Here is a 17,624-nt window from a genome sequence, read left to right on the forward strand (position 1 = left end):
TCCTCCACAGTACCTGCCCCCTGCCCCCTGGGCTCAGGGAGCTCTTGAGGAGACCACAGGCAAAGGGCAGCAGCCACTGGTCTTGGAGGGATCCCCAGACCCACGGTTCCTACCCTGTGGAGCCCCAGGCCTGAGACTGGAAGCACAGCCTTCTCCAGCCATCTCCTCCGCGGCCCTAAGGAGACTCGTCTGAGCGATGTGACGTGAGCCCACAGCCACTGCCAGCTCAGATGCCCACAGGGCTCAGCAGGTCCTGTGGAGAGTGAGTCAGGCCGGGTGGGGACGGTGGCAAACCGGACAGTACATGCCCTGTGTAGAGGGCCAGCTGCCTGCACCCTGCAGGAATGTGAGCCCAGCGTGGCCGGATAGCTCTGTTGTTCAAGAGAAATGGGAACTTGATATTTATTCGAAACATCCCAGTTCTTCTATGATGGCAACTAACTCATATTTAAATTTGCATGAGGCAAACCAGTCCTGTTTGAGAGCCAGATGCCGACCCAAGGCTACCAGCCGGCGGTCTCTGAGTAGCTGGAATGGGACACTCCTGAGGGCCCCCAGTTGGAAAGCAGATGCTGAAGGGACACCCTGGGTCCTAGAATGAGAGCTCACCCCCAGCCCCACTGAGCCGTGGGGTCACCCGTGTCCTGACTCGGGGCTGGGGCAGCGCAGATCCTCATGCTGGGTGAGCCTGGGCTCAAATCCAGCTCTGCCGGTTCCCAGCTGGGTGATCTTGGGCCTTGCATCTCTGAGCCCAGTTTCCTCTGTTGCAAAGTGGGGTTAAGGACACCTGCCTCCTCAGCTGCTGGGAGGACGAATGGGCGGTGAACCTGCAGGGCCCACGATGGGCTGGGTGCAGAAAGCGCTCAGCACTCCATCACTGTGGATGAGCTGAAAGAGGCTAGAGGCTTTGTGCCGACTGACAGGGCTGTTTCTTCTATCTGTTGCTTTCTTTTTTTCCCCAAATACATTTTTAAGTTTAGAATTAGAGACAACTTGCGGTAAGAGTTCCCATAGGCCCCTCATCTGTGTCCCCTATTGTTAACATCTGCTTTACTGTGATGCACTATCATAGCTAAGGGACCAACTTTGTTACACTGCTAATAACTAAACTCCACAGTTTATTCAGATTTTGCTAGCTTTTCTTAATGTCCTGTTCTATTCCAGGATTGCATCCAAGATACCAACCATCTTATATCTAGTCATCCTGTCTCCTGAGCTGCCTCTGGTCTATGACAGGTCTCAGACTTGCCTTGGTTTTGATGACCTTGACAGTCTTGAGGAATATTGGTTAGGCATTTTGTACAATATCCCTCTGTTAGGGCTGATCTGATGTTTTTCTCATCAGATTAGACCAGAAACCTAGACTGCGGTTGTAGGTTTGGGGGAGGAAGACCACAGAGGCAGTCACATCCCAGTCACATGGGACAGTCCCAGCTGTCAACAAGATGTGTTACTGCTGATGGTGGCCTTGACCACTGGGCTGAGCTAGTGCCGGCCAGGTTTCTCCACAGGGCAGTTATTTTGGCCTTATTTGCACGTGGTGCTCTTCAGAAGCAAGGCACTGAGTGCAGCCCCCACTCAGAGGGAGGGTCGGACAGTTAAGCTTGAGCTCTTGAAGGGGACAATACTTAAATACATTACTTGGAATTCTTACATACCTTTTGGAATTACTTTTGAAATTTGTCTCTCCTCCCCCTGTCTGCTTGCTTTTACATCACCTTTTGGGAGATCACCCCATCTCATTACCTAAACAACCTGGGTTGAGTCCTGGCTCTGCCCATTTACTGTCTGGATGACCTTGGGTGGCTCACTGCCCAATGGAGTGGTAATGGGAATAACACCATGTGTCAGTCAGGCTGCACTCGGCCATGTGACAAAACCTGACTCAAGTGGTTTAACCAAATAGGGTTTATGTTTTTTCCTCATGTGACAAGAAGTTTTGAGTGGCCAGTTGAACTGATGGGACTTCTCAAGGGAGTCCTCAGGGACCCAGGCCACTCCTGGCTGCTGCTTTGCCATCCTTAGCATGTGGTTTTAGTCCTCATGGTCCCAAGGTGGCTGCAGTACCTCCAGCATCACTGTGCTTCAGGCAGGATGCCATGAGGTTGCTGGTGTTATCCGCATTTCATGGAGAGAAAAGTGACGCTCCAGGGGCCGAGGAAGCCCCGCCTGAAAGGAGTGCTCTAAGCTAATGTGTGTGGAATCTGGGGCCCGGGAAGCGGAGTTGTTTCTGCAGTCTCCCAAGCCCTGTGGGCTGTGGTGTGCCTGGTGACCTGGGGGATGAGAGTGGGCCTCCAGGCACCTGAGCTCCTACACATGGTTAGCCTGGGGCCTCAGCCCCCCAGGGGTTGACCAGGCTCTGGGGCTGACCCTGTAGATCCACAGAACCCAGCCCTTGAACAGGGCTGCGGTGTGGCCTGCTTCTTTTGGTGGGGAGGATGCTGGCTGAGCCAGGACAGGCCCAAGAGCAGCCCAGTAGCACTCAGGCGTGAGGACAGTAGGAAGGAGGGCCTGGCCCTGAATCCTACAGTCTGTGTCTGGTGACCTGTGACTCAGTGCACACTTGTGTGGGATACATGGGGAAGGGTCTGCTGTTCCTGTTCTGTTTAAGAATACAGATTTAACTGAGGAGCAAACTATGGCCTGGCACACTCTTTTTGTAAATAAAGTTTTATTGGTACACATCCATGCCATTAGTTGACATATTGTCTGTGGCTGCTTGTGCTACAAGAGCAGAGTTGAGTAGTTGCAACAGAGACCATTTGGTTTGCAAAACCTGGACAATTTCCTATCTGGCCCTTCACTGAACAACTTTGCTGACCCTGGCCTGAACAGAAAGCCGGCCAGGGTGAGGATGTGCAACTGGGGCTTCCCCAGAGGGGGATACAGGTGGGCCAGGACTTACAAGGGGCTGTGGGGGATTTCTGGAAACAGGAGTTGGGGGTGGGTGGCACAGGTCAAGCCAAGGCCCTGAGGTACATGAGCTTGGCTTTAGAAGACAGTGATCTGACTGGGGAGTCGGAACTTCAGGAGAGAAGCCCTGAACTCAGGCAGGGCCCAAGGCTCTCCCGTTTGGAGTCTTTGCCAGAAAAGAACCTGCTTCATGGCGCAGACTGCAGGGGGCCCAACTCCGAGGCACCTGCTGGCAGCTGCAGGTTATAGAAATGGTGAAGTGGAGGGTGGGGCCTGGGCCACAGGAGAACACCGCCCCCTGTGCTCCCACAAGGAGCTGTGGGCCCAGAGCTGCCAGATCATCTGATTTCCAAGAGAAGCTGACAGTCTGGTTTTCATGAGAAATTTCCTGATTTTTTTTCATGTTTGCAATTAATTGCATTTTCTAAAAAATCATGAAGCAGGCCAAGCACACATGCATCTGGTGTGTGGGCCGGGAACCCAAGTGTCCTGGTGGCAGTGAAGATGGGGCAGTGTGTGTAGACTGTGGGGAGCTGCCAGGCTGGGGCCCCAGAGGCCCCTCTCTCGAGGTCGGCCAGCAGGAGGCTAGAAGGGAGCCTGGGAGGGAGGGGGCACGGGCAGAGCCCCGGACCTCAGGGTCAAGTTTCCTGTTCTCCCATCCTATCCCAGGCTGGTGGAACATTCCTGCCCGCAGGCTGGGGGAGGGAGGTGGAGCTGAACATTGCTTACCTGGCAGCCCCCAGAGGGGGCTTATGCGAGGGGTGGGAGGTACCGATCTCCCAAGGCCCCTCTGAGATTCTCAAGGGTTTGGGTCTGGCCCTGTGCGGTGATGGTCAGGGGCTGGGTTTGTAGCTCGGCAGACCTGGATGGACCCTAGCCTCATGGTTCCCCGGCCCCTGCCACCTCTGAGACCCGGGGACCACCCCTGGTGTTGCAGGCTGCCGTGAAGATCCACGAGAAAACAGCCGTGACAAGGCTGGGTGCCCATGACATCCCCGTGTGCCTGCTGTTGGACCTGGCCCCTGGGATGGGGTTCTCTTCTCCCCAACAGCATCTGGGGCATCTGGCTATTTTTAGCCTCACACACCAGCTCTCACCTGCTGATTCAAGCTGCTGGTTTCCAAGCTCTCCCTGCACCACTGTGGGTTTATTATTTGCTTAAGGCAGGACTCTTGGTTGCAAGGGACAGCAACCCGGGTCAACTTGGCTTAAGCAAAGAAGAAAATTCCATGGCCCGAGGAACAGGCGCTATCCCCGTGGGACAGGAGCTATCCCAGGGCAACCGTAGCCTCAGGCAAAATTGGATTCAGGTGCTCAAACGATATTATCAGGACGCTGTCTTGTTCTGTCTCCCAGCTCTGCTTCTCCGTGTTACCTTCTCAGGCCCCCAGTGTGGTGGCAGAAGGGTCATCCTCACAGGAACCTGGGTGGGGGTGGGGGGAGTGTCTCTGTCTCCATAGCAACAGTCCCAGGACTGATTCCCGTTGGCCCAGAGTGGTCACATGCTTGGCCCAGACCCATCGCTGCTCAGGGGGGGTCTGGCCTCCTTTCACCCCCAGCGTGAGCTGTGGCAGGGTGTGGGAGGGGGGACTGGTTTGGGGGGCGGGCACAGGTGTTCCTGCAGGAAAATCAGGATGTGGGTGCCAGGCTGGGAGGTGGAGGCTGCGCGCCCCGAAGCCGCCCGTGCCCGCCTGCTCTCCCCTCGAGGCCACACCCAGAGCCCCTGGCTCTTCACGGGCGGCAGCTTCCTCGCTGACTCCAGGCTTAGTTCTCCAGCCACTTTCCCACATTCTTCCTGTGCTCCACGATGTTGTCAGCAGAAGGAGGGCTACACCAGTTCCACAGCCTGTCCCCCCACCTCCCAGGTTGGGGACCCTTTTGAAAAAGGAAGGCAAACTGGTTCTCACAAGCCCCTGTGGGATCCTCATGGTGACTTCCTCTTCTCAGCGGCGCACAGGGCAGCTCTTTAGTAATCCCCGCGCTGCCTGGCTGGCCTCGGATGGGAGGCTCACCACTCCCTGCATCCCCCTTTTCTTTGTTTTCCAAATGCAGGGACCACATTCCCCTGCATCACCGGGAAAGACGCCCCAGTTCCCTGCATGGAGCTTGCTGGATCCCGAGATGCCGTTGAGTCTCTTAGGATGACTTCTCGTTCGTTCCTTCATGGTTGCGTTGATCTCCCCCTTTCTGGAAGGCTTGGTCCTTGAGGGAGGAGGCAGAAGTCCCATGCCAAAGAACAGGTCTGGGATGAGGCCCGGCAGTCCCAGGGGAGGCCACATGGCTCTGGCCTGGTCACAGACCCTGGAGGACCTCTCCCGGGCCCCTCCCCTTGCCTGAGTCCTCAGGGTCCTGAGAAGAAGGGACCTGCCTTTTCAGGATCACAAAATGCTCTTTGACCCCTAACCACATGTCAGGACGAGAGAGCTGGTCTTTGACTTGTCATTATTCACCTGAATGTTGCATTTTGTAGACACCACAATGGCCAGTGATCAGGAGAAACGGGGTGAAGGTACTCAACACGGCGGGGTCACCCGCAGGTTGCATCCCTCGGGCTGTGAGATGTGTCCGCGGCTCATTTCCCAGCTGTGCTCTGGTCATGATGCGGCTGGGGGACTGCATCTGATCTGCAGGGGTGGGAGGCAGCCCGGGGGTGGGGGGCAGGGATAGGCCCGGTGCCCGAGTCCCCCCAAGCAGGCTGAGCCATGAGTGGCTGACCCCGGCTTGACTGGATGGAATGTCCTTCTGTGAGGCCGGCCTTTGGCCAAGGTGAATAGCTCGCCCTGGTTTTTCAGCTGTGGGATGGTGACGCAGGGCGGTGCTCGGTCCCTCGACTCCTGAGCATATCCTGCTTTCTTTGAAATCTTTTGATGAGTTCCTACTCCAGCAGAGAGAGGGCTTGATGTGGGGCCCTGGGGCTCAGGAGAATCTGTTGTTCACTCCCACCCTAAATCTGGCCACTCACCTTTGGGGACACCTGCTGCAGCCTCCTCCCTGGTCCCCTCGCTCCCCAACAGTCTAGTCCCTGTTCTGCTCTTTGTAAAACACACGCCTAGTTACACACAAGCTCCTGGTCACTGGCTTCACTGGCTTCATCCGCATCCACACACTGACCTGGGACTAGACTGAGCTGTTTCGGTGCCCCAAGCCAGCACGCCCACAGTGCTGGCCACGTGCTGTTCCCCTGCCTGCAGCCCTCCTGCTGGGCGCTGAGGCCCCAAGTGGCCCAGCCTCCAGAAACCTCCCTGAGCCCCCAGGAGGGGTGGCGCCTACCCTGGCTGGTGGGCCTCCGGCCTGTAGCCCTCCCCATGTGGCAGTGTGGTTCCTGTTGGTTTGCCCCCCTGGGTGACTGGGACTGCATTTTCCAGCGGCGGCTTCAGGGCACAGAAGCCAGGGGTGCTGAGCGGTGAGCACCTGGAAGGGGGTGGGGTGGGGGGGTGGGATAGGCCCTGCCATCAAGCCTGAGCTGCCCCGCCCGGGCAGCACTGTGTCGCTGTGGGAACGGGCACAGTGGGGCAGGGTACATGGGGCACAGAGCTCTGGGAGAGCAGGTGCCGACCACGGGCTAGAGCCTCACCTCCTGGCCCTGGCTTTATGCCTGCACACAGGGCTTGGCCAGAGCTGGGTCTCAGCTGCGGGCACAGAGGTGGCCAGGGGATGAACAGTTGAGGGATTTGCGGGCGAGGAGGGGAGGGTGGTGACAGGGGCCCTGGATGCAAATGTGCAGAAGGACCTCCTCCCTCTGCACCCCCTGAGCCCCACACACCTGCCCATCTCCCGGCCGGCCACTGGGAGCATCAGCCTAGCAGCCTAGCAGGCCCCTCCCTCCTCCAGTGGGTCACAGTCATTTCCCTCAGCCCTGGCTCCCCATGAGAGTCACCTGGGAGCTTGAGGGACCCCGTGCGCAGGCCACCCTCAGACCAGTGACGTCAGACTCTCCTGTGGGCCCAGGCAAAAGCTGTCGCTGCTCCTGGGTGGGTCCAGGGGCAGCTGAGCTGGAGAAGCAGCCTGTGAGGTGGCCCCCTGTGAAACTGGTTTTCCTCAAGGTGTGTATGTGCCTGGAGCTTGGAGAGGGTTGCTTGGTGGAACACCCCCCGTTCCCAACGTCCCCTCAACAAAAATCCACACCAGAAATAAGTAAGCGCTTCTTAAAATGTTTTTTTTTTAAGTAACATATGCATATGGCACAAACTTCAGGCTGCACAGATGGATCCCCAGTGAAAGGCCAATCAGCCGCGCCCGAGTCCCTCTCCCAGCAGCAGGCCCGGTGCCTGACTGCCGCGCGGAGCTGGCCTGTGCGTGCACACTGCCCACGCGGGCAGGCCCGAGGGGCCCCTGCCTCCGGCCTGGTAGCATGAGGCGGGCCTCTCGGTCGTTCTCTGTCTGAACCTGGCCCTGCCTGTTCTTGAGGCCCGTGGAGTGCTCCACGGTGGACATGGGCCTGCCCCGGTGGCCGGCTTTGACTATCACAAGCAAGAGCCTGGAAACTTCAGTCACATGAGGAAGGTTCCCTGCAGGATGAATTCCTCAACTGGAATTCTTGGGTCACAGAAAAAGTGAATTCAAATGGCTCACAGAACACGTCATTTTCTATCATTTCAGAAACCGTCCACCCCAGCACCCCCGACGTACGAGCTGCCCACGCTGTACAGGACCGAGGACTATTTTCCTGTGGACGCTGGGGAAGCGACGCTCCAAACCCCCAGCTGCCATCGGCATCTGTGAGCCTTGTGGTCCTGCCACGGGGACGTCGTTGGGAAGCGAGAGTCGGTGGACGCCGGGGCGGGGGATTTTTGCTGTTGATTGGCTTTCTGAATTTCCTCCCTTACTTCACGTGAGACCACAGGGTTTGCAGAAGCAGTTGGAGCCCATGTGTGGCAGAGCCTCGGGGGTGATCCGGAGGAGGCATTTCCCACCAGTGTTCGGCCTGCCTGGTGTTCTAGGATGAGACGGTCACGTCTGCGGAGCCACCTGGCGCGGAGCCTGGGGACTCAAATTTCCCTTTTCCAGTGTGAAGGGCTTTGCGCGGAAATCATGGGGCTCACTTAGTGCCGCCATGGCTGCAGGCCCCTCCCTGCTGGTCGGTCTGCCTGTGAACCGCAGCACCCACAGGCCTGAGCAGCATCTCAATAAAGGTGTCAAGAGGACACGTGTGGTCTGGGTATAAATGTTTTCTCAAAGGGTGCCCCTGACCATCCACATTGCTCATTATGACGCCCCTCGCCTGAGGGGACTCTTTAGCTCTGGCCTGTAGATTCCCAAGCAAGGATGGACAGATCATGAGGATTTCCAGAGGTCTTCAAAGATGGGTTTGCCTTAATTTCTTCTCATGCAGATGAGTTTCCTGCTATTGTCCAGAACCTCCAGATTCCTCACTTGAGTGATGGATCCTTCTGGGTTTTCTGGAACTCTTCACAGAGCCAAGAAAACACACACACGCACAACTACCCCTCCGCCTACCCCACCCAACTGCAGACCTTCATTAGCATTTCAGGGAAGCCTTACACAACGAATCAGGAGAGGGAACAGTGGAAAACCAAGGAAAAGGTTGAGTCTTGCCAATTTTAGGACAGTGTTTGCAATCCAGGTGGATCCCTTGTTTTAAGAAGAGCAGGCATTTTTCTGTGGAGATAATTTTTTAAATGAAAAATTTGTGTGCATTATTTTAAATTACTGAAGTATAGTTTACCTACAGAAAAGTGCACCCAACTGTATAGGTCATGGAATTTTCACGAACTGAACGCTTCTGTGTAACCCAGATGCAGAAACAAGCAAGCCCACATTGTCGGCACCGGGAAGCCCCGCTCCCACACGCCAGTGCGCCTGCCACTCAGTGCCTCCCCCTCCCCCCCACCAGGCTAACACCATCCTGATGCCTGACAGGGTGCACAGAGTTGCTGGCCTGTCTGCTTTGTGCAACTGGAGGCTGAGTGGCATCTGTACACACAGGATGTCGTCTCTGTGCCTGGCTGCCCGTGGGAGGCATCCCCGTGGCTGTACATGGCGGTGGCTGCAGCTTGTTAGTCCTCGTGGCTTCGTTGTACTGGTCAGGACTGTTTTTAATGACGGAAGCTGAGATAGTCACTGGGTCCTGGTCTGCTTCGGAGATGCTATGGGCAGTTAATTTTTCAGACAAGCGATGAGGACACCAATTTCTGGAAAGCCGAGTATATGTTGTTTGCTAGAGATGCCCAGGCCTCTTTCTCCTTCCAGAGCCTGAACCAGGGCCCAGGGAGAGGCGAAAGGGAATGTCACATGATCAAGCCACAGCAACGTAAGTGTCCTGAAGTAGAGACCCACAGGGCCGTGGTTGAGAGCTTACGGGCCCTGAGGTCAGCCTGGGTGGCACCATGTCTCCTGCACATCTCACTCCCGTCCTGTCCGCCCCTGGGTTAATTGCTTATCCTCTCTGAGCCCAGCCTCCTCCTCAGGAAGATACAGAGGCTAATGGTACCTGCCTCGTGGGTTGTTCTGCAGATGCAGCACGATGATGTATGTGACTACGTGGTTCAGGGCCTGGCAACAGGCACTTACTACTGGGTGGCTGCTGTCACGGGGACTGGCCTGGGTGGGGACAGGGCTGATGTGTGCTGCCTTTCTCAGTTGATGAGTGGCATCCAAGAGCCTCAACAATGAGTGACTTAGAGGCTGCCCTTGAACTTCAGAGCCAGACCGAGTCAGGGAAGAGTGAACGCTGCTAAGAGTCCAGCAAGCTCTCTCAGAGTTTTGTCCTTGAATTCTTTTAGGGACACCCCCTCCCACTGTCAGGGACGAGGGGTGAGATTGCATGAAAGTGTCTATGGAGAAAAGGTGACTAATGAATTAGAAATTGCCATTTCAAGTTTCCTGGGAGCTGCAGTGCCAAACAATGAACTTTTAGGGACACCTGCAGATACTGGGGAGCCTGCCAGGGACTCCCAACCTCAGCCCGTTGAGCTGCTGTTATTCTGGTGGTGCTGTCCTTGTGCTAGGTGACCCGAAAGGCATCTCTTTAACAGAAAGTGCCCGACCTGCCTCCTGTCACGAAAAGGAAAGCCTGACTACTGACTTGAGCAGGCCCCACAGCCCACTGCACGGGTCCCTTTGCAGCCTAGGTGAGGGAGATCCCTTCCTTTCTCCTGTGCCTCTTGTTGGTCAGGAATGCCAGTAGAAAGGCAATTGCAAATGCCCTCGAGAGCAAGACTCCGGTCAGCCACCACCCCGCTTTCCCAGCAGATGTGAACTTCATGTCTGTCAAAGCAAGAGGTTTCAAGACAGTGGCCCACGGGTTGGCAGAAATGTGTGGTTTGCCCTGAACTATTTTAAAATGTTTTCATGTTGAGACAACTGGATAGCCATCTGGAAGAAATAAAGGGAGTTCTATACCTCACTCTGACACCAGGAACATTTCCAAAATTCCAAATGGATTAAGGAGGAGTTAAGTGTATAAAATGAATTTATAGAAGAAGGAGCCAGAAATACTGGAGAATCATACAAAATCCAGAAGCCATAAAAGATAGATAAACTTGATTGTATACAAAATTTTAAATCCTCTGCATGGCAAAAACAAAACTTAACAACAAAAATCCCAAAACAACAACAAAATCCCAAGCAAATTCAAAAGACAAATGACCAATAAGATGAAAGACAAATGGGGAAAATATATTTGCAGCTTGTATTATAAAGGGATAATCACCATAAATGTATAAACTGCTCCTACAAATAAATAAGAGGAAAAAATAGATGTGCAAAGGATATGAACAGGTATTTATAGAAAAGGAAATGCAAAAGGTATTTTACACATGTGAACTGATACTCAACCTCAATCTGTATCACTAAATGAATTACTTTTTACTCTATCCAGCTGGAAAAAAATGAGATTTTTTTTTTACACTGTTGGTGAAATGTTGAAGAAAATGCATTTTCCTACACTGATGGTGAGACACCATTCTCATGGAAGTCTGGCAGTACTTATGAAATTAGAAATGTATATACCTTTGGACCTAGTAACTCTCTCTCTAGATATTAAGCCTCCCAATATACACACATTAGACAAAAGATAAATGCAAAAGGTTATTCACTATGCATTGAAATAGCCAAACGTTGGCAAGAACCTATGTGTCCATCAGTAGGGGATTAGTTCAGGTGTAGTGCATCCACACATAACATGGACAGACAGAATCCTATGAAGTAAAAATGGATTAGAAGCTCTTTATGAATTGGTATGGAAATGTCACCAAGATATGAAGGCCAAAATGTAGAAAAATGTACATAATACGTTATCTGTGTGGGAAAGAAAGGCATCAACATTCTCTGGAAGGATAAACAAAAATCCATTTGGGGTAAGAAATGTACTTTGCACTTTTTACTTTTTCATAGTTTTTGATATTTTGGTGTTCTTTCAAAAAACTCAACATCAATTGGCAGCAACTAAAAATTAAGACAGAACATATAAAGAGCTGGACGTCCAGTTTTTCTTCTAAAACTGGACTATCTGGGCTCATTCTTGCGAGCAACGATGAGCTGAAGCTGAGTCACTTTAGAGAGGCCATGCTCTCTAGGTTTTTCTCGTATTTAAAGTGTTCCACTAGTTTATTTTACCTGCCTGGCCCCTGTGGGTAATTTGCATTCAAGACCCTTAGGATCAGAGAGCCTTTGACCATGGAAATTTACTCCAAGGACATGGGGTATGTGAAGAAATGCAGCTGGGTGCAGGACAGCAGCTGCATGGACATTGCAGTTCCAACAACCAGCAAGCTAGCAAGCATCTCTGTGCCCCAATTCCAAATTCCCTGGGAACTTCTTGCTATAGGAATGTGTACTTTCTGTGGCTCTCGTTTTGCAAGTGACTCATACCAAGTCAGACAAAGACGTCATAAGAAAACTACAGACCAATGTCCCTGGTGAATATGGATGCAAAAGTCCTCAACAAGTATTAGCAGACTGAATCCAACAACATACAAGAAAAGCGATTATACACCATGACCAACTGGGATCTCTCCTAGGAATACAAGGTTGGTTTAACATCTGAACAGCAATCAATGTAACACACTTAGTAATAAAGGTAAAAAAAACTACATGGTCATCTCAACAGATGCAGGAAAAAGCATTAGACAAAAATACAACATCCATTCATGATAAAAGCTCTCCTTGGGATGGAAAGGGGAGTCCTCAGAGAGAAGGATTAGAAGCTAGGCAGACACCCCCAAAGGTATCTAGTTACAGGATTACCAACTCTCTGGAGATGATTTATTGACCCAGGCAGCTAGAGGTATCAAGGCATTTTCCTTCCTAGGTTAAAGCAAAATCCCATTTTGTCTTTTTTCTTTGTTTTCCTACAATAAGTCTTATTGTTTCCAGTTGGCCCACAGCTTGAGTGAGGGCTCCAGGATGGCTAAAAACTGCCTCCCTACTGGCTGCAGGGAGAGGCTCTGGCAGAAGCCCTGACACCAGGGGGATGCAGAGGGGTCCCCGAAGGTTGCTGGGCCCTGGAGGCTCCGAGTTGTGCTGGACTCACTTTGTCTTATGGTCAAGACCATGGGCATCTTTGGGGTTTGGAGGAATAAATGCAATTCTGACTCCAGGCGGCTGTCACAGAATTTCCCCTGAGTTCTGTGGGCTTGCTGCGGATTCAAAAGCCTCGAAATTCTTGTCAGTAATCATCAGCTGGATGCATTTCAGGCTTGCAAGCAGCTGGGGAGGGGCTGTGGGTCTGAGGCCTGCTTCTGCCTTCCCTACTGGGACTTCTGGTGAGTGGGCTTTGCTGGCCCCATGACGCTGCATTTGAGGAACGAGTTGAGGAGCTTGCAGTGGACCCATGTTTTTGGTCAGTATAGACATATGGTGAATCCTCTGAGGAACCAAGCCAGCCGAGCCTGGCTCTGGAGGTCGGGCCCCCTCCAACTGGAAGGACTTTCTCACCGAGCCTTCCAGGCAGCTGCTCTGCCAGGAGCGGACCGCTCCGTGTTGCGTCAGCTCCGCTCGTGGGGAGGCAGGCCCACGGTGGACGAGACAGAGGAGACCTGGAGGAGCGCCCCGAACAAGGTTTGTGCCGTTTTCTGTTGGCATTTTCCGGAGCTGCGTGTGGCTGCCGCCGGGGGCCCACGCGTGGAGTGAGCATTTTCTGCCAGGCCCATGGCCGCCTCTGCCCAGCGAGCCGAGGGTGCAGGAGGGCACTAGCTGGCACGTGGAACGTTGTTTTCTACACACGGGTTGCATCTCTGAGTGTAGAGACGGGGGTTCTTAGGCGGTCTGACAGGTGTTTGTTGAGTGGGGGTGCTAGACTGAAGGGTTTTACACAGGAAAGCGCTGGTGGCAAATATGTTAATCCGGGGAAAGCTCACACCGCAGCTCGTGTTCGCTCGCGTCTTTCAAACTGGTGTGCAGGGCTGGTTGCACAGTGGAATCGGCTGGGCCGCAGCCCGGACCAATTACATCGGAGTTTCTGGGAGGGTCCTCGGCACTGGGGCTTTAATGCTGCCCAGGTGGGGAGAAACTGCAGGCCAGGCTGGGACTCTGCTTTCAAAGAAGAGCAGTCCAGAGATTTTCAAGGATTTGTTACCTCTTCTCAGCGGCAGCAGCTGCACTTTTATTCAGTTTGCATCCTGCCTGAGGGCTCGTTGGGACCTGAGAATAGTGTGGAATTGGGTTTGAGTAGGTTTCTGGTTTGAGTCGAATTGATTCCACCGCAGCTCCAGAGATTGGGGTGCTGATAGATCCAAGCCAGTCAGGGTAACCGAAGCTCACAGTGGATCACGGTGGCTCTGGCCCAAGCCCACCGGCCACAGAAACTGGTTCTGGAGTGGACCAGTCGGCTCCAAGGTCAGGACCCTTGCTCAGTAGTGGGAGAGGGGAAACCCTCGCTCAGGGAAGGTGAATGGGAAGTGCCCTACAAACCAGGGCACCTGCCTGGGATGAAAGTAACTATGTGGGTGGCAGGACAGGACAGGACCTGAGCTCTTGCTGATGTCACTGAGCATCTTGCCGTACTCACGCATAGCTAGTTACCTGCCTGTGCCCTTTATTAAGCCCAGTCTGATTTGTAGTTTTTGTTTCATAAAAAAGGAGTCTGAAGCTGGGTAGGGGACTTAATCACTGATGGTCAAAGACTTCCCTGGGAAGCATTTTGAGCCCAAGCCCAAGCCAGAGCCACCTCTAGATTCCTACTTCGGTGCCACCTGGCATACATGAGGTAACAAGTCACGCCGAGGCACAAGGTCATCCAATTCTCTCAGTCTTGCCTGGCCTAAGGAAAAAGTGTCATTTTGGTGCTAGTGTGCCCCAAACCCTTCTGATTTTCCTTTTTAACAAACAGTAAGTTTCCGGCTCACAGTCCTTGGCAAGCAATAATAGGTTGTGAAAATGTGGTATGTTTTGTCTTGGATTTAATAGAAGCTTTCATTAATGGTAAATTATGCTGGTTGTCCTTTTTTGTAGAGACATAGTTTTCCTTCTCAAAAAGGGGGTTTGAAACATGCTAAGCACATCAAGTGGCTGTTAGGCAGATGTGGCAGAAAAGACAGAGATGGCCGTGTGAGGGAGTACGGTTTGGGAAATGCCGAACCAAGGAAAGTGTGACGTGTTGGCTTGGAGACGGGGATCGCGTCTTTGCACTTTTGCAGGGAAGCCTTTCTGAGGAGAGTCTTTAGCCAAGATGAAGACTGTGGTGTGGCTGCGAATTCCAGGGGCTGTGGCTGCAGAGTCAGGCAGCAGTAGCCCTCTGCCAGTTGGGATCCGGGGACATGGAGCTTCTCTGAGCCTTCAGGTCCTGAAAGCTGGAATTGATACTCCTTGACTCTTTTTTGGGGGGTTGGGTTGAGGGACTGGGGCAGGACCATTTTGAAGACACCAATCATCTTGGGTCTAGTGTCCTACAGCTACTACCAGGAACGCTTCAGTGGTGTTTGCGAAGTGCTTGTTGAGTAAGTATGTGCTCAGGATGTGTGCTGAGCTCCAGGTGTTTTAGGAACTGTCTACTCCTAGGCAAGGTATAAGTCATGCTCCTTGCGTGGAGGTCCCCTCCTTGCAGGACAGGGCTCTGGGTTTGAGCCTCTCTCTGCTCCTCCTTCCTGGGAATGCTTGCATAGCTGTGCGGCAAGTCATGCAGCAGTCTTTTCATCAGCGGTCTCCAAGACAGGGTCTTAACCTTTAATTCCTAGGCTCCCAAATGGCTGCTTCATGTACACTGTCAATACAGTGTAGCATCACATTCTGCTGTGGTCTAGATGGCAGTCAGTATAGTGCTTATAAGTATATTGGAAATGCCCTTTTATTCTAGCTTCTTGCTTTGTCAGTTTCCAAAAGGTGAACAGTCTGTTTATTGGGAGACCCATTTTGCTTCACTTAGTAGTAAGACATTAATAAAGGCACAGCAAGATTTTTACTGCAAAAACCAGTTTAGGTTTAAATGACCTTACACCTTTCTAAGGCCTGATGGCATCCTGAGGGCGGGGAGGGTTGGTTTACATCACAGACTCATGTGAACATAGTGGTCTGAAAAAAAAACCACACCTGCAACTCACTGAAATAGTGCAGAAGATTTTGTCCTTTATTCCATTCATAGGGCATGTCCTAGAAATTATAGAGCGCCCTTCCCATTGCCTTCTCCCAGAGCCCTTTGAAATCATGACTTAAGGATCTTCAGGATGTGCAACTTGAGCCTCATCTGCTGATTTTTGAAAACAACCCTCACTCAAGCTGCGATTCTACTAGATTCAAGTTACAGTAAGTTATTTAGTAAGGTGATGGCAAGAAGCAGACACAAAGAATTACCAAATGGTGACCTCCTTTGGTGCAAGTTTAAGATGTTTTCAAGCTAACTTTTCAGTAGTAGTTGGTAGAAAATGCCTTATTTTCTAACTCAACTAACTCACTGTCAAGACTTTATCTCAGTTCAAGTCTGTCTCTAGACCACCTCATTGCAGCAAATTGGTAACTGGTATGTTGGGATGCCATTTCAGAATGGTGGGAGCTGTCCTTTTATTTAATCTTCTGGGGGTTTAGAAGTTTTGAGATGTTTTTGCATGACTCTGGTGAAAGATAACTGCAATTTGTTTATCAAGTGAGCAACAGGATTAGAAACAAGGGTCACGATGGATAGAAAAGCCCATTGCCTGAGGGGGAGAAGGCTGCCCTGATGCTCCGTGACATTCATGTATTCAATATTCTACTGAATTTTGTTAGTGAAGAGGGGATTTCCCATCACTCAAGCTAAGCGGTTCTCAAGCTTTAGTGGCATAGCAAAAATCACCTAGACATGATTTTGGGGTCCCGTATCAAGGGTTTGGTGCTGGTATTGTGCAGCCAAAGCAGGGGAACCACCCATCCATACAGTACTTGCTCGGCCAAAGCAGTGTAATGGCTTCTAGCAGTGTTTCACATGGGGCAGTCTCTATCTTTGATAGATTTTCACATCTGGCACTCATTTTGTTCTCTTCTGAAACAGTATGCATCTTTACCCAGGGACAGGCATTTGTAGCAGACACAACCACAGGGCAGTAAAGGGGCTAACCCTCTCCTGCTTGGATCTTAAGTGGGGACAGAGCTGTTTGATAGAGACCCTGTACTGTTCAGTGACAGGGAACAAAAGATGGGACAAGAAGATACTTTGATGTACTGAAAAGGGGGAGAAACCATGGCACTTGTCAGTCTGATTCTGAAACTCATGGCCATGTTTGAAGGGCAAAATATACATCATTATTCAGTCTACAGTTAACAGACATTAGGTGGCAGATTGCACCAGCTTTTATTTCCAGATTATTCCAAAAGCAAACAGTAGCAACAACTTTCTTTTAAAATGGCTTTTATTGAGACTTTTAGGGCTTCTGCAACATTTTTAGTTGGGAATCTTCATTTCCAATTCTTAGATGGCTATGCTTTTAACGAATGTCAACGAGGCCCCACCCACCATCCCTTGGCGTGGAAGCACTCAGCTGTCTCTGCTCCAATGTCCAACCAGGGCGGTCCCCTGCCCCCTCTGCTATTCTGCACAAGTCTCATTAGTGCTCCACACAGGACTCAGAAAGGCAGGCTGAGTTCTTCCCACCACCTATTAGGCAGAGTAATTTCAAAATGAGATGGCTTAAAATTCTGCTGAAATTACTATCCTCTATTAAGAGAAACGCATTCTCAATGCCAGTTTGACTCAATTATCTGTGGCATCTTCATTTGGGGACAGCCTGTCCTAAATATTAGCTGGTGTCCACAGAATTTATAATCTACCTGTATAACAGATTTCAAATAACTCCATGCCAACCCCAGACACCCTAAAGGTTCTAGTTTATTCTTAACACCTTCTCCTGTACTGTTTTTGAGGAGCGTTAACTTGACATTTTAGGGAAGGTTGGTTGAAATCTCTACTCTCCTAACAAAAGCTATAAGAGGTTGAATCTTTGCGTCTTAGAAATAATGGAAACCAGGCACTATGGAACTCTTTAGGCCAATGTCCCCCAAAAGTGACTGACCAGCCTCTGCCCTCTGAATGGATTTGGAGCATGCCATTGTTTTAAATTGTGGAAAACATTGGCTTATTTCTACCTTTCTGACTTTACATTCTTTAGTGTGAGTTGCTCTTGGGAATCTACCCATAGTAAATGTATCAGCTCCTTCCGTCTCGATAGCCTTCCAAATGGGGATCTCTAAAGCCTTTTTCTTAAAGCAAGATGGTCAAGAGACATAACAAAAGCAGAGAGTAGTTGCCTTTTTTAGTACAATTGTTCCCTTTATAAGGTGAAAAC

General features: G+C 51.6%; 1 protein-coding gene across 3 annotated transcripts in view; it reads left to right on the forward strand.

Annotated features, from left to right (window-relative positions):
- The window catches only part of BCAS4 (breast carcinoma amplified sequence 4), a 52,965-nt gene extending 44,908 nt beyond the window's left edge, over positions 1 to 8,057 (forward strand). For 2 of the 3 annotated variants that reach the window (XM_036901978.2, XM_036901975.2), the window contains 2 exons: positions 7,513 to 7,631; positions 7,757 to 8,057. In XM_036901978.2, coding sequence (XP_036757873.2) covers positions 7,513 to 7,631; positions 7,757 to 7,805 — 168 coding nt within the window. In that variant the 3' untranslated portion in view covers positions 7,806 to 8,057. Of the gene's footprint in view, positions 1 to 4,965; positions 5,533 to 7,512; positions 7,632 to 7,756 lie in introns of those variants that run through there. The other variant, XM_036901977.2, reaches the window with a different exon arrangement.
- Positions 8,058 to 17,624: the final 9,567 nt, after the last annotated feature.

The sequence above is a fragment of the Manis pentadactyla genome, chromosome 5, assembly GCF_030020395.1.
Source record: "Manis pentadactyla isolate mManPen7 chromosome 5, mManPen7.hap1, whole genome shotgun sequence".
NCBI lineage: Eukaryota > Metazoa > Chordata > Mammalia > Pholidota > Manidae > Manis > Manis pentadactyla.